Below are 15,564 nucleotides of genomic sequence, written 5' to 3'. Positions count from 1 at the left end.
CATAATTGGATCCAAACATGGATGTGCAGCATTAGATGGGAGCGCCAAACCGCACTGGGTCTTTTCTCCTGCCTGCTCACCGTACAATAGGTCTCTCGCTCCAACTATTACAATACTGTGTTTATTTTTGTATCTTCAGGGTCTTACTGTGCATATACGCAGGGACCTCAACACCATGTGCGATCATGCTAATGCTATCGCTTGCGACAAACATTCGTGTTGGTCGTAGGTGATCGGCATGAGAAGACAAAGATACAGGATGGGAAATCATGGGGAAGCAGTTTTGCCATCGTCTTCAGCGGTCCAGACACAGGAAGAAAGCACCGGGACAGCAGGTCGTGCAGCGAAAGCCATGTCAGTGACCTTATCATGGGTCAGGTTTCTTTGCTAAAAGAACCGAGGAATGCATGACAGACCTCGAGAAACACGCTAGAGCACAAGCAAACGAGAGGCTGTGCTGTTGTGATCGCCGACCATCACGAGTTGAGCAGGATGTCAGCAAGTCGCTGGTCAAGATGCTGTTCCGATCCAATCGTTTCAAGCCCACGCGGCGGTTACCACTCCATCTAACATCCCTTCTAGGCAAAGCTCTGCAGCACGCTTCCTTTCTGGGCCCAAGTGTAGAGCACAGCCAGGTCTATTTTTGGGCGTTTTCACTGCAAGAGGCGCTTCCTAGCGACGTGGCCAGATGGAGCCCATGACTTCATTCGAAACTCCCCTCGAGTTTCACGGCACCAAGCGGCACTTTTTTTTTTCGTGCATGTCACCACTGCATGATTGGTGATGGAAAAAAAGGAAATGCTTTTGGGACCCAGCAGCAGGGTAATTTCGTGAGCTCAAAAGAGCAAGAAAGTGTAGTCCTGCACATATGAAGTATTGTTTGTTGGCGGCAACGTGGAAATATCGCCTTGAGCCCTGCATTCTTCGGAACGGATGTTTTCTTTGCCAGGCTTTTAAACGCTTTTGTCCTGGTGTCCGTATTATGCCTGTAAACAACTGCATGGGTCAACTCCTGACCTTTGCAGATGCTGAGCTCAGGAGGCGAATCATTTGCTTCAAGATTGAGTATGATGCCACTTATCGTTCAGAGATCAGAGGTCCTTCTGTCCTCTTTCGATGGACGTGTGATGCAAACCAGTCGTCAGAGAAAGATATGGGAAGTTATGAGACGCGCGTAATTGAGATCGACTGAAATGGTAGCAAAGCTGCCGCTGTGTCGTCTGACGTGTATTGTCGCATACACGAACTCACCCCGACCATAGATTTGTCTAGTATTCAATGCATTGTTAGCAAGTACTGTCAACGTTTCTATTCTCTCTACACGGGACGACGATGTGCACGAGAGAGGCGCATAGGCTTCAGCTGCAAAGCCCAGTCCTCCTGGATGTTCTGTTGGCTTTCCTGTTCCATCTGCTCGCCATTGGTGTGGGTATGCCTGATCGAGTGAATATCCACAGCTTGGAATACCCACTTTCGTACTGCCACACTATCATGGAATCTGCAGACAATTTTCACGCTACTCACGGTGCTTCTGGTTGGCTCATTGATCATCCTTGTCCATGAGCCTTTCCATTCTGTGCAGTCATGCTCCGGACGTTGGAGTTTCGATGAGCAGACTTCACCAAAGTTTGCCGTACGAGAAAGCCAGCCCAATATAGCCGAGTGCCTGTCCCCTCATTGCCGGCCGGCTGGCTCTTCTATTCTCTCCACAGATTTCCTCTCTACCACACGTTCGCTCATCCTCAACTTTGGTACTGTTTGCAGTGCGTCCTTCGTTCTATTTCGCAACAACACTTTCGCTCACGACAACGCACATTCGCTTTCGGGGACAATATTCGACGACACGATTTGGATCATCAATCGCTTTGATTCAAAAGTTTCAGCATCGGACTGATTGGAGCCACACGAAACCAATTCCACCAGCGGATCATAACGAAGGCTTTACGAATTAACGCTCGCTCTACGACAACATTGCATCAGTAATCAACTAGTCGCATATCTATCGCAAGACGTAAAGATTAATAAAGAGAGTGGACGGATACCATCCTTGCAGACTCCAAAACCGCCTCGTCTGTGCAGCTACCCGAGAGCCTTGCGATTCTCTAATCGACATCATCGGCATCGCTTCGGATTAAGGGACGAGAAGGGTAACAGATAATTTCAAGCCGTACTGAAGGGTGCGTTCGAGCATCTGCTGAGATTAACAGGTAAGAGAAATCCGTGGTCCTGGTCGCTCCTGCTTCCCAATTTGTGCCGAACATAATTCCATAAACCCCATATGTTCCACATCCTCCTTGCTTGCGACAAATCTCTTGCAACATGTCCACATAACCAGAAGAAGGATATGTTTCGTGCAAATCGCACACGAGCACGACTTGCTCTTGCTCTGGGCTTGCAGCTTTTCGTTGTTTGTCTTAGCATGGCGGTCAGGACAGTATGGCGCTAGACGCAATACTTCATCCTCACTGACCACTCTGCCACTTTGCCTTCATATATTTCTAGCCTTGTTTCTGCTTGCCGAACTCGCCCGTGTCCACTTTCTAGAGGAACTGAGCTAATCAAGAACGCAGTTCCCTGCTCGAGCACGAACTGCTCTTTGTTCGCAGAGATTAGAGCACCATAGTCGCGTCAACGACCTCCGAGACTCGTTCCATAGGGCTTGTCAATAAGCCATCTACCAACGATTTGAATCCTGGTATCTGAGCACGATCCCGCCAACTTCTTCACCCAATTTGGAGTGATCTCTGGTCAGAGCTTGACTCTGCAGCAGTTTGGCCCATCACCAGTCGCTTCAGTAGTTGGCGCTCAGGTCTGTATGTCCGGAAAAACATACGCTACCATCACCAAGATTCCCTCAAACCGGTAGCTCAGAGCTCTCGTCTCTCGCTTGTTTTGGAAACGTAAACTGGATATTATCCACCACACTCGCTTAGTCTTTCAGTCGCTCGCTTTGTTTGATCACTGATCATCAACACGCAAATTAATACCATCAACATATCCTTGGGTGAGTTCAATCTTATATACCACGTTTCAGCACCTTCAGACACTGACTGAGACGAAGTCTTTGCAAAGCCAACTCCATGATCTATCAAGACAGCTTCAACCTTGTGGACGACGCGGAACAGTATCAGGTGTATCCTTTTGGTACCACCGAGGATTACCTTGCTATTCAAGCAATGTCCGGACACGGAAAGGAGCTATCCTTTTTTGGTACAGGTAGATTGTATGATCCTACGCTGAGAATGCCTCCTGACAACTTGGCAGAATATCAGCCAGCTATTCAGTACCTGTCGTCCTCATATGCCTCGCCCGAGACGAATCAGAATGATCTTGCTGCTTTACCAAATGAGTACGGAAGCGATTATGAGGATGGCTATGGATACTCTCCTGGCCAGAACGATGCCTACACTCATGTCAGCCTAGCTGGACCTAGTCTAGGTGGTTATTCGACCGTCCCACCACCAGCACTAGCACCAATTAGCACTCATGGCATCCCATACAACATGGTATCCACCAAGAAGCGGAAGGCCTCGGTTGAGTCATTCCCAGTTGAAGCACCTGCGCCAAAACGCATGGCTTTGCAAGACCCGAGCGGAGAATTTTTTGATCTGAAGAGTGAGCCTTCGCCATACTCTTCTCTGGTACCCACACCCACAACTCTGGGAGGATCCCATTTGACATATCAACTCGCTGTGTCTCCTCGGCTGCATGGTCACCAGCACTCCGCATCAAATGCCTCGCAGATTTCTGTAGCTGCAACTGCACCATACACGCCTACTGTCAGTCCATCATTCACAACTGCAAACACTGAACACAGCCCACGTGCACCAGCGACGCCCGGACCACAGGTGGCATCAGCTGCCCACAACCCGAAACTGGTTCGTACGTCAACCATTTCTCAACACTCTCCTCCAGGTTATCCTCATACTTTACCAACTGTTGGACACACGCAGAACTTCAATCCATACACGCTTTTCTCTCCAGACAGCAAAGCAAGACTTCACCTAGATGGTGATTTGGACGAGGTAGCCAAGACCTGGAGCGAAGAAGAGCTTGAAGCGCGACGCAAGATTGTTGTCTTTGACCGTCAACAGAAAGGCAATGACATCACGGCATCCTTTAGGGTTGTGCCACAGAACGAATGGAAGAGTAACCCAAGATCAGTCAGCTGCATCTGGTGGGCCGAGAAGAAGGAGGCATATGTCACCAGCGTCGACACTATCGCATTGTTGGAGGCTATCGTTGCGGCTCGCTTCACCGTCGAGGAAAAGAATCGTATTCGACGCAATCTGGAAGGATTCAAGCCGGACACTGTGTCGAAAGGCAAACCGGAGACCGAAGAGTTTTTCAAGGTCATCATGGGCTTTCCTAACCCCAAACCTCGAAACATTGAGAAGGATGTCAAGGTTTTCCCATGGAGAATCCTATCGGTCGCCCTCCAGAAGATAATCTCGAAATATTCTGCCAGTTATGCCAGCACAGCAGCATCGGTTCCGCAGCCAAAGATGTACCGACCGATTGAGCATCATGAGTATCCTTACGCCACACGACCAGCTCCTGACTACCACAGCAGTCTTCAGGTCGCCGCATTCCCAATGTATGAGCCACAAGGCAGACTACCAGCATCAGCTACACCATCATTGCATTTGAGTCCTCATATTCCCCAAGGCCATTCTGCTCATCCTGGTTATGGCTATGGTCACCAGATGGTACAACATAGCCATGTTCAGTACGAGAATGTAATGGCAGCTCCAGTATCGGCACCCATTCAATATTGGCAACATCATCCAGGATACACGACAGACCCAGGCATGCATATGGCTTCTGTCAGTGCGCCACCATCAGGATACCCACGAGAAATGATCGATCCAGTCGACTTTCACCACCGAGCTATTCCGATGACCCACCATCATGCCTATGCTGGGCATCACTAAAAACCACCAAAGACATACACTTCAACCTAATGTCTTAGCAAATGATTTGTGCATAGCAGGTCGGCGTTCATCAACCATGTGGAGAAAAGCAGTACACGAAACGCCGGAGGATGCTAGCCTGCGGCACTTGGATCACAGAGATCACGTTTGACACGACCATAGATCTCAAGGCGAAAAGGAAGGTAGGGAAAGGAGGAGGAAGGCCTTGACGACTTACGCTTTTTGACACATTCTGTACAATACACCATTTTCATGACTTCAGGAACCAGGGATCAAGGATGAAAACACGGAGATCCGATGTGGATTAAAAATATGGGAGCAAAGGAGCTCTTGAAAGAGAAGGAGATGCAAGCTTGCCAGTTATCGCTGGATGTATGAGCTTATTGTCGAAGTAACAAACGCAATAATGACCTAGCGTCACGAGATGTTAAAGTATTGTCAAAGTTAGAAATGAGAACACGATTTCAATCATCTGAAGTACTATTGTCTTGCGACTTGTTTGCGTGAAGCGTGGATGCACAGATTTTCAGCGAGCCTGCAGTGGTTGAAGCACCTTGGTGCATACCACTGCAGGCATCCGAGATTCCACGTTGAGTCCCAGACCTGTGAGTAAGTTACCTCCCAACGCACTGTTGAGTCGCTCTTTGATTACGGGTATATCTTCTCTGGTTCACAAATCTCTCCTTATGCATCGCACTTCTTAGCTAAACCAAAACAACAGGCTGCAGAATGACTGCCCGACAAAAGCATTCAAGATTCCACCTCTGCATCATTATTCTTCTGACCTTGAGTAAATCATTGAAGTTACGAAGTACAGGCAATTTCGTCCGATCAGGAGGAAGTGGACACTTGCTGGCTCTCTTGAATGCAGAAAAAGACCTGGAAGCCCGATTTCCAGCTACACAAGTCAGCAGGTCGATAGCGACAGCCAGGGCAATCATGGTAATAGTTGCTGGTCTTCATGCGAGCACTCTAGAGTTATTTTGGCTCGATAGGGTGTATGTTAGGATAGTGTAGAGACACGCCATCGTAACGCGTCAATCTTTCTAAAATGGAGGGCCCATGAAGGAGGTCGTTTTGCATCTTCACCGTAGCACGATGATTGAATTTGTATAGATCGAAAGATCTAGCTTAGCCGTGCCTACGCATGGAATATGTGCATATTTTATAGCAAAAGGTAAGTGGTTAATTAGAAACTACGAACCATGCCGGTATTATCGTTACAGAGCTCCCTGAGAGCGGTCAATTGTCTGATCATGGTTCAGAAAGAGGCAGTAGCGAGTCGAGACACGTTATGATCACCGTACACGTCCGTTCATCACAATCGCAAAGGGACTAATCAAGCATATCTCTTATGCCTTGAAGTCCAAGTCGCACACGCGAAGACAACAAGATATGGAAAGATGTGACCTATGGTCAATAAGATCACACGAAACTAGCGTGAATTGTGGAATTAGCGAGAGCTTTTCGCTTGCAGCGACAGCAGAAGCAAATCTGACACGATCTGAAGAACGTGCTTCAAGATTACTAACGTGTAGTTGTATTGACGAAATGTGCAGCCTTACATCATGTCCGATAACACTCTGCGATGCAGCTACTGCATAGCCGACACAAAGGCACATGATGTCTTTGCCTCATCCAATACATGGATCAGAACTAGAGCTACTAACGTTGATTTACGCCTGCAGCAAGGCTGAGGGAATTCCAGTGGAGAGTGGTGATATGCAAGACCTACGCGAAGTCTGGATAGCGATAGCATAAGCATACCCAGCCTCATCGACAGCCTCAATACTGAGCAGAATGCTTAACTTCAGGAGAAATCAGGCAGATGTCTTTGTACGATGCTTGAGACTTATATTGGTATCACGATTAGAAGATGCAACCTGGTTCTACTCGTATCACCACCGACATCTGCCATCATCCGCAGTCGCCAGGTTTACCGTGTCAATTATGATAGAGCTACGCAAGCGTCTCTACCAGCATAAATACCGACCGAATTCTGGGAATCATGTTAACAAATCCACCGAAACAGAATGGCGTTCAACATGCCTTCAACAGGTTTTGTGGATTCTGAGGATAAACTGTCGCTCCCGGAGGAAATGTGGCTTTACCGAAGGAACGATGAGAAGAGCATTAGTGAAGCCATAAAGGTAGTCAACAAGTACGTACAGATTCCCAGCTTTACCATCCCCCCAGTAGGCGCATCAACTACAACCGTCATCTCGGCCTTTTTCCCACCACCAGCAGATCGACCACTTCTACGTGCCCATGGCCAAGAGAAAATCCCGCGATCGGTGGATGACTACCGCGATGGTATCCGGAAGATGGTTGCTGCTTGCCAGCACCTGATCCTGTTCTTGCCTCCCGACGACTTTGCCGAGGAGGTTCGAGCATTGAGTGGGAACAACGTGGTGATATATGACCATTATACAACGCCATGGGATCTTCCACATCTGAAGCAGAAGAAGGAGAGCTTCCACCGAACTCAAACAGAACTGGACCAGAGCATAAGGACCACCTATCATGGGGAACCACATTCATGGGGCTGCTGGAATGCGAAGACATACTTTGTGCTCGAGGCCATGAAGCGAGATCCCTTCAGAACCTCAAATTTCGTCTGGCTTGATGCAAGAACACCATTAAAGGGATTACGAGCTTTTCCAGGAGACATTGGTATTAGTTCTGGGACGTGGCCACACCCTGAAGCGGTTGCCTCAATGTACCGAGCCATGAAATACACAGACAGAGGTGTCGTCTGCTGTTCCTATGACACAGGTCTCACTTCAGCAAGTGCACAAGCGGCTCCTAGCTTCGCGGATGGAGCTAGCAATGTGGTTCTTGACAATGAGGGTGGACTAGATGGCATGATCAGCATATGCGCTAATCTGATGTTTGGCGACAAGCGCAGTTTGGCTCGGCTTGCTCGTGCACATCTGATCGTGTTCGAGCGCGACTTTGAGATGGGTATGTTGCAGGCTCTCTTGACCCTTCCTCATTGATACTGACTTGGTGTAGGGTCATACGTGGCACGAGAGGAGTTTCAACTGTCCTATGCTCATTACGAATTTCAAGCCTTATACCAAACTCTGGAACTGTTTCGGCGACGACCGCTAGAAAGGCCTATGAAGACGAGCATCCTGGCCTACATGCTGCTGAGTAGGGCGGACTCTGACTGGTCTGGTTTGGGTCTAGACAAAGATCCTGAGTTCTAGCTATCGTCTACAGAAGACAAGGTATATCTGAATACGAAGTGCAGGGTTGGTTATGAATATCTCTGCTCGGTTGCATGACTGCAATAGATGAGGGAGGTAACACTTCACATCTGTTGTGACTGCATGTTGGATGCTGCTTCTTTGAGCTGTCAATACAAGCACTCATTTGACATCATGTCTGCTTATAGCTTTCAAGGTTGGACTAATGTAAGCACTCTCACCACACTGTCTCTGATGATATCAATATCTGGCAACGAGACTCAGTTCAAGTACGTGATACGCGTAGTGGTGCAAGACCAAGCGTGTCAATGGCTGAAAGATATCGTGGTAGTCGCTCTCGATACGGCCACCATGTGCCCTTTGCCGAACGCGACTAGTAGTCCCGCTGACGCGCTAAAATTCCTAAGTTCTTCCTAAACACTTCTGTAAACAAAAGCTCGAGCTGAGCAACCATTTTGTCCTTGCGCACTACTATACAGTTCACGCACATATATCACTGCAGGAGTATGATAAGTGCTTGACTATACAAGTCGAGGTATTTCAAGGAGGGCACCACATTCGACGACGCGTCAATGTATATAATAGGCTCAACGACCAATTAGGCGATCTTGCTCTAAGAAACCAACAGAATGACAGAGAGCAACTCGGAAAAGGCACTTCTAGCCTCTCCGTCGATCTTCTCCTCGAGACCGTCGATTTTACCACGTGTTCAAACACCACTACGCGACCATGTGCTGTCACCGTCTAAGCGGCGCACACCCTCTCAACGCCTCTCACCATCGAAACTCCAATCCCAATCAAAATCCTCCAGATCACCTCTACGATCACCACGCACATCTCCAGGCAAGTCTACTTTTCAAACCATGCCGAAAGTGAGCTTCACTCCTCAACGCGAGAGACAACGTCCACGAGCCTGGGAGCGCAGACCTGCAACGCCATACGTACCTCGAGACGACAAGCAGAAGATCTGGAAACGCGTTCCTCTTGGTGAGATAAGTCATGACGCGAACCGAGTGATGAGCAGACGCGAGCAGGAAACAAAGCAGGACTACGCTCGAGTTGTGAAGAAGCTGAAAATCCAGCTGGATTCGAGTGAAGATAAGGAGAACTTGAGCATTGCAGTAGGCGCGAAATTTGCAGATGAGGAGAATAGTCATGCGGAGAGGCGGAGACAAGGACGCGACTTTGCGGCGGGGGACAAGGAGGATATGATCGAAAGAGAAATACCTTTCCTTCAGAACTTGGAGCAGCAAGAAGATGAAGAGGCTGAACCTGCTGTGACTGACGAACGTGATGAGTGGCAGCAGACTCAGGATAATAATCCGATTGTCACCACTTCGAATAGCGAATTAGATCTGATTCCTCTACGAGGCGGTGACTATCAAGAGTCACCAGATACCATGGCTGAGGCTCCAAACGAAGAGATCCTGGATACCGTCCAGCACAGCCCTGAGGATATCCCTAACCTGGATCTACCTGCCTACTCGGCTGAGAATGAGAATGAAGTACACACCAAAAGCCAGGACAATAATATTGTTGACGGCCCAAGTTCTGAAACTGACAGAGAAATGGACGAGCTCGATGAGAACAGATCAAGCTCGCCTCCAACCATTCTTGCAGAGAATGTCACAATCGACGAGCTTGAGGCGCTTGATCTTCCTAAGATGAAAGAGCTCCAAATGGAGCCTTTGCCTGAGCACGTCAAACAGACGGAAGAGGCCCGAGTCCAGGATATTCTAGACAGGCAAGAGAAAGTTCCTAGAAGGATCTCGGATGATGAGGCGACTTTCCTACGCAACTTCATGTCACGGATAAGAGCTGGCAAAGCTGCGCGTAAGGCAGAAACCGATGGAAACATGATAAGAAGTCTGATCGACGCGTCCGAAGCTCTAAATAATTTACAAGAGACGACTCTTCCCGCCAAAGAGCATCATGCGTCGGAACTGGAACCATCTCCTGAAGAGACTGGGCCTGAACCCACTTCACCACTGCGACGCAGCAAGCGTGTAGTCACCAATATCCCTCGACCACAAATACGATTGAAGCGTGCTAGTGGCAATGAATTCATCTTTCAAGCTAAAAAGGCCCCCTCGAACGCCAACATGTCTGTGGTAACCAGAACAAATACCAAGAAGAACAAAGGCACAGCTGCTAATGTGCGTGCTCGACTTGAGCAATTGAAGACAGAGGAGACCGAGGAAGCAAATACTCAGGCAGGCTCGACATTGGAAAGCAATCATGAAAGAGCTGAGGATGCTATCGAGGAGATCAAAGCAAACAGGAAGAGGACGTCAATGACCGCGGGTGAAGGTGCAACACGACCAAGAAAAGTTCTTAGATGGGACGACGAGAATCTCGAAAGGTATCAAGAGGCTGAACAGTTTCCGTCCGGTGTTCTAGACGATATCGAAGACAGCAGTCAGGAAAGCACTGGTCACAAAGACGAGGCACCTAGCAAGTACGTGAAGTTGACCTTGAAGATGAGTGGCCCTGCCGAAGAAGGCGACACAGCGGGTCTCCAGAATATAGACGCGACGGCTCAAGATTTAGAGCCTAATACAGCCACTTTCACATCAGAAACCAAGGACGAAGAAGAGTCGGTATCCTCGCAGACGAAAGTGCGCAAGACCAGGAGAGGGTTTGTAGGTTCAGTCAATGGAACTCCAGCACCAAAGCGCAGCAGACGTCTCATGGTTGACAACGAAGACGGGGCAGGGACAAATCCAGTCGAAGCCGAACCGAATGCTGTTGCGAAGTTGTCGGAACAGGACCTACTTGCAATTCCTGCAGAAGAGCCAGCTAGTGCTACCACGAACACTGCGACGAAAAATCCAACTACCTCCTCAACTTCAGCAACAGCAAAATCGCGCGTGCCGATGCCAAAGACACGACGGAGCGCTGCAGCAGCAACTAGTATTGGGACAGCAATTCCAACCACAACACCTTCTTCTACAGCACTGCCTCGCCTCATAAAAGGCGGGAGCACTGCAGTATCTAAAGAGAAATATGTGGGCAGAACAGGTATGACAAGTACAAGTGGTGAGGCTGACAAGGGAATTGGAAATGCGAAAGGAGATCTTCCGGGTAGGAGGAAGTTAAGAATTCGACCATGATGGTCTGTTAGTAGTGGGACCAAGCTAGATCTGGGGAGCAGGTGCTGCGACCGGTGTGCATAGTGTATAGTCCGAGCAGATCAACCATGGCACATATCAGAGGTGATGTTGTTGGCTCTTGCGGGGATGAACAAGTGACAGTGTAGAATCTGGCTGATTTTTTGCGTAGTAACCAGAGGTTGTGATGCCTCAGGCAGATACACTTTCAGCGACATTCCATGGCTCGTACTGGTTTACACTAGTATGCACACAGGGTGGAAGAGATTACTTCTACCGCTTGCCGGGTGTCCTATGTCGTTGAGTAGCCTGAAGGTCTCTACTCTTTGTTGATGAGACTCCCGAACATGACTTCAGACATTCTTGGTGGACACCAGTGTTGGTGAAGACAACTCAGTATCAAGTGCAAGGTCCGACACTCCCTTCCTTCTTGTCTGCTTCCTTTCAGTCCTTCGTTAAGATGGACACTTCAATTGTCATGCCAGTTGTGAAGGCTTCCATAACTGGAGTGTTCACTGACGCCAGGCTGTTCTTGTCGGCCACAAATTACAGCAACATTATGGATACAAAAACTGCTGTGACACGTTGAATGTCAATTGACAATTACTCTGTTCTTTGACGTCTCCTTTACTGCTCTTCAAGCAACACGCTAAAGGCAGATGAGCGCTTCTGTGCAACTAGATATGGCTACCAAGCCGCGGAACATGGACATTCAATCGAAGGATCATGAGACACTCCTGAATTTGATCGACAACCTCAGATCATTGGGAACCAGCACATGCATTGATCTGCCGCAAATTGTCGTGGTTGTAAGTCGTGATCTCGCTCGCTGGTCAAATGCTTCTGCGCTTTGAACATTCAAAAGGACATGCCGCTGATCGAGAACAGGGAGATCAATCAAGCGGTAAATCCAGTGTGCTAGAAGCTTTATCAGGCCTTGCCTTTCCTACAAAAGACGCTCTCTGCACCCGTTTTGCCACCGAATTGATCCTACGTCGAAGTTCCGAGGCTAGCCAGACCGTCTCCATCGTTGCAGACGCAAACTGTAGCGACGACGAGAAACAACAGTTACATGATGGCTTTGCCATCGGCGACCTTGACGTTGACGTCTACGAAGATCTTGGCGCATTTTTCGAGGCTGCTGGAGTCGCCATGGGTCTTGACAGCACAAAGAGATTCAGCAACCATACACTCCGAATAGAGCTTAAGGATTCTGGAAAAATGTTCGAGAATTGATACAGCGCAACCGAGATCTGGGGCTCGCTACTGCTATGAAGGAAGAGAATGTCACACAACTGTTCAAAGAGCAGAGTTCACCATGGGCGGCTATTGTCAAGCAGGCTGCAGAAAAGACATTCTTTACGGTCAAGTCTTCGATGATGCTTGCTGTCGCTGTAAGAACCGATCAGACTACGCGTGATGGGATCCTTTCTCATCAATCCCGAGCTCTCCTGTGTTAAGACTGACTTCGATCAAGTTGTGAAAAGATCTTCATCAACACGTCCGTGCTCGGCCAACTACTTTCAACCACTATTTGACGGAGAACTTGCAGAAGGCTCGTACTGAGCAACAGCAAGACCATGTTGCCGCGGTGATCCAGGAGTTGTTCGGCACCAATCCGCGGTCCGAGGATTATATGACCACGAAGATGAACGTGAACACCAAAGCCTTGATGAATGCATTTATCAACGCCACCGAGCCAGACATGACTACCTTTGCGTGCAAGGAAGCCTTGACGACCATGACGGCTTACTACGAGGTACGTTGCGACTCTATTGTAATTGAGGACGTGTTAACAAATATCAGGTTGCACTCAAGAACCTCGTCGACGACTTTGCTATCTATGCAGTCGAACAAGCCTTGATGGGCCAGTTGGAGGGTCTCTTTCCGCCTTCCAAGATCTTTCAGCTCAGTGACGATGTCGTCCAGGATATTGCAGACGAGAATGAGGACATCCGAAATGAGCGGGCACTTTACACGAAGAAACTCAAAACTCTCAACAATGCTTTGGATGTCCTGAAGAGATTGGATAGGGGTAGTTCACGAAACGTGATAGCAGCTGGCGTTCCTGATCCGAATGAGGACGAGAACATGGCACGCTTTGATCTTCTTCATGCTGAAAAGTCAGATGAGGAGTCTGACGAGGGGGGCACCAGTGATGAAGCATCTGCGTCCGAGTCCGAAGCTGAGAGCTATCAGACTGAAGCAGAAGACGCAGCACGGGGATGATTAAGGTGCAACTCTGCAATATAGTCAAAATTCCGCCCCTGTTTGTCTGACCGAAGCACAGGCTACACAGAGCCCCGAGTTTGCTTCTGACCTTCCTACGAACTTGTATCATCAACGAGCTGATTACAGAATGAATCCTTTGCGCGTTTCTTGCTGAATTGACAGTTGTTAATACGAAACAAAAGAAAAAAAACTGCTTGCAACGCACATCAGACTGGAAACCCTCATACCCCTTGCCATTGCTCACCCTCGCGGACAGACGCACCTTAGAGCACAACTGTCCATCTTCAATCCTCCATAGTGCCATTGAGATTGAGACTCGGTTCTGACCTCGAACTACCTTTCCTCTCGTCTGTCGTACTCTTGCAGCAGTGATCAACGTAACGTCGTTTGACGCTCAATGAAATGAACTCGTCCTCCCTCACTTCTCTCGTCCACAATAAAACACTTGTATATACCTCTTATTATGACCTCGCGACAACCACAGCGTCCAAATCCTCGCTATCCCTTTTTATTCGATTTCTTCCACCACTCTGTCGTGAGAGATGGGTTCTAGCCCCAAAACATCCTCGTCGTCTTGAGAGATCTGCTGGTTGAGAAGCGCCAGCATCTCATTGAAGAGATCGAGGAAATCGGATCTATGTTTGAGAAATTCTGCGACATCAAAGTCCCTGACAGCCGGCTCCAACTCTCTGCCGATTGAGTACAAGCGTTGTAGGAGCGTGGCGCGTGCTGGATCGGCTGTTGCGACCTTTTCCATAAGACTGAATTGTAGTGCCACGTTTGCCTTCAGCTTGCTCAAGTCCTGCACCCTTCGATTGCTTGTAACCACTTCTTCCACTTCTTCCACGTCTGAGACTATCGACTCCATTCCAGAGACTCCCACGATCTCCATCTGGAAACTTTGGCAGTGAACGAGTTGCAAGAGCTTGAGCTCCCACACGAAGCACTTGCGTGTATCAGAACTCACGGCATTGCCGCTGGTTGAGACCTTCATTCGTACTGATTTCTTGTGCAGAATGAATGGTGCTAGTACCTGAATCAGGTTTTTGAAACAGTGATACTCCAATATTGACGGGTTGAGGTTGAGATGTAAGCGATATCGTTGAAACCGGTAAAAGACGGAAGCTGAGTCGGGATCTATCCTCCATGCTCCAGCGCCTCCCAAGACATCATAGGGCCGGAACAAAGATGGATTGAGAGCTCTTACATAGCAATAGTAAATGTCTCCAGACCATGGAGATGGCCCTTCGGTAAGCTGAAAATGTAACACGAGAGTATTTTCGTGATACAAAACTGGATACGCTTCCTTGAAAAGGTATTGACAGAGAACGAGTAGTGCTGGAACAAGGCCATAGCCCTCAACGATCTTTGTTCGTCTTTGCGGTAGTCCATCCTTAGCATTTGCGTTGGGCCCAGGCATTGACGGTATGAGGTACTGTTTTCGAACGTCGAGTCCTTCGCTACTGACTAGTCCCATCCGCAAGATGTTCAGTCGAACTTCAGCAGGAAGCTGCATAAATCTGCTTTGGTCCTGACTGTGAGTTGGCAATGTGGGCGGACGTGCTAGAATCGGAAGATCGTTGCCCGAGAGCGTCTCGTAAATTGTGTTCGTTTGTGACATGATTTGATAATAATATGGGAGGGACATAATGTTCTAGTGTGAGAGATTGACGGAGATGAAGTATGATTGTATGAGTCTCAAGATGCGAATATCTGACCTGTGAGAAAGGAAAGACGCAGAACAAGGATCAAGTATCAAGTATCAAGTAGTGTCTCCACTTGCGACGTACCTAAGTGACACTTCCGTCACTGCTCCAGTGCTTCTGAGCGGTAAACACTTGTAATCAACACTGTGTGGTCTCTGTCGAAGGCAACCTTACTCCAGTTTCAGTCCATGGTAGTGACAATACCATATTGTTACGTTCTGGCATGCGAGAAGTCTTGGCATTGAAGCTGTGGATGCCATTGGGATTCCTTGTTTAGTTGTTTCGTTAGCAAGATTCGGTATTATCCTGAATCACCATAATAAGTATTGTGCCACCGTCCCGTTTGAATTATTCTGTTATATAGACTATA

The 15,564-nt window shown here is 48.4% G+C and overlaps 6 protein-coding genes across 6 annotated transcripts; 5 read left to right on the top strand and 1 right to left on the bottom strand.

Annotated features, from left to right (window-relative positions):
* Positions 1 to 3,080: 3,080 nt before the first annotated feature.
* On the top strand, positions 3,081 to 4,934 carry LTR64_000138 (uncharacterized protein; the record flags this gene model as incomplete). Its single annotated transcript, XM_064894524.1, has 1 exon — positions 3,081 to 4,934. The coding sequence occupies one exon, from the start codon at positions 3,081 to 3,083 to the stop codon at positions 4,932 to 4,934; it is 1,854 nt and encodes a 617-aa protein (XP_064757211.1).
* Positions 4,935 to 6,967: 2,033 nt separating this feature from the next.
* Positions 6,968 to 8,146, top strand: LTR64_000137 (uncharacterized protein; the record flags this gene model as incomplete). The annotated part of the gene is made up of 2 exons (XM_064894523.1): positions 6,968 to 7,898; positions 7,950 to 8,146. The coding sequence occupies 2 exons, from the start codon at positions 6,968 to 6,970 to the stop codon at positions 8,144 to 8,146; spliced, it is 1,128 nt and encodes a 375-aa protein (XP_064757210.1).
* A 629-nt stretch (positions 8,147 to 8,775) lies between these two features.
* LTR64_000136 (uncharacterized protein) lies at positions 8,776 to 11,259 on the top strand (the record flags this gene model as incomplete). Its single annotated transcript, XM_064894522.1, has 1 exon — positions 8,776 to 11,259. One exon carries the CDS (start codon positions 8,776 to 8,778, stop codon positions 11,257 to 11,259), a length of 2,484 nt encoding a protein of 827 aa, XP_064757209.1.
* Positions 11,260 to 11,939: 680 nt separating this feature from the next.
* LTR64_000135 (uncharacterized protein) lies at positions 11,940 to 12,492 on the top strand (the record flags this gene model as incomplete). The annotated part of the gene is made up of 2 exons (XM_064894521.1): positions 11,940 to 12,065; positions 12,145 to 12,492. 2 exons carry the CDS (start codon positions 11,940 to 11,942, stop codon positions 12,490 to 12,492), a joined length of 474 nt encoding a protein of 157 aa, XP_064757208.1.
* A 35-nt stretch (positions 12,493 to 12,527) lies between these two features.
* Positions 12,528 to 13,485, top strand: LTR64_000134 (uncharacterized protein; the record flags this gene model as incomplete). The annotated part of the gene is made up of 3 exons (XM_064894520.1): positions 12,528 to 12,650; positions 12,809 to 13,015; positions 13,063 to 13,485. The coding sequence occupies 3 exons, from the start codon at positions 12,528 to 12,530 to the stop codon at positions 13,483 to 13,485; spliced, it is 753 nt and encodes a 250-aa protein (XP_064757207.1).
* Positions 13,486 to 13,996: 511 nt separating this feature from the next.
* LTR64_000133 (uncharacterized protein) lies at positions 13,997 to 15,109 on the bottom strand (the record flags this gene model as incomplete). Its single annotated transcript, XM_064894519.1, has 2 exons — positions 13,997 to 14,521; positions 14,696 to 15,109. 2 exons carry the CDS (start codon positions 15,107 to 15,109, stop codon positions 13,997 to 13,999), a joined length of 939 nt encoding a protein of 312 aa, XP_064757206.1.
* Between the last annotated feature and the right edge of the window lie 455 nt (positions 15,110 to 15,564).

The sequence above is a fragment of the Lithohypha guttulata genome (genome assembly GCF_036872675.1).
Source record: "Lithohypha guttulata strain CCFEE 5908 chromosome Unknown scaffold_1, whole genome shotgun sequence".
Taxonomy (NCBI): domain Eukaryota; kingdom Fungi; phylum Ascomycota; class Eurotiomycetes; order Chaetothyriales; family Trichomeriaceae; genus Lithohypha; species Lithohypha guttulata.
Note: the sequence above shows the minus strand (reverse complement) of the source record. Positions and strands in the feature narration are given on the sequence as shown.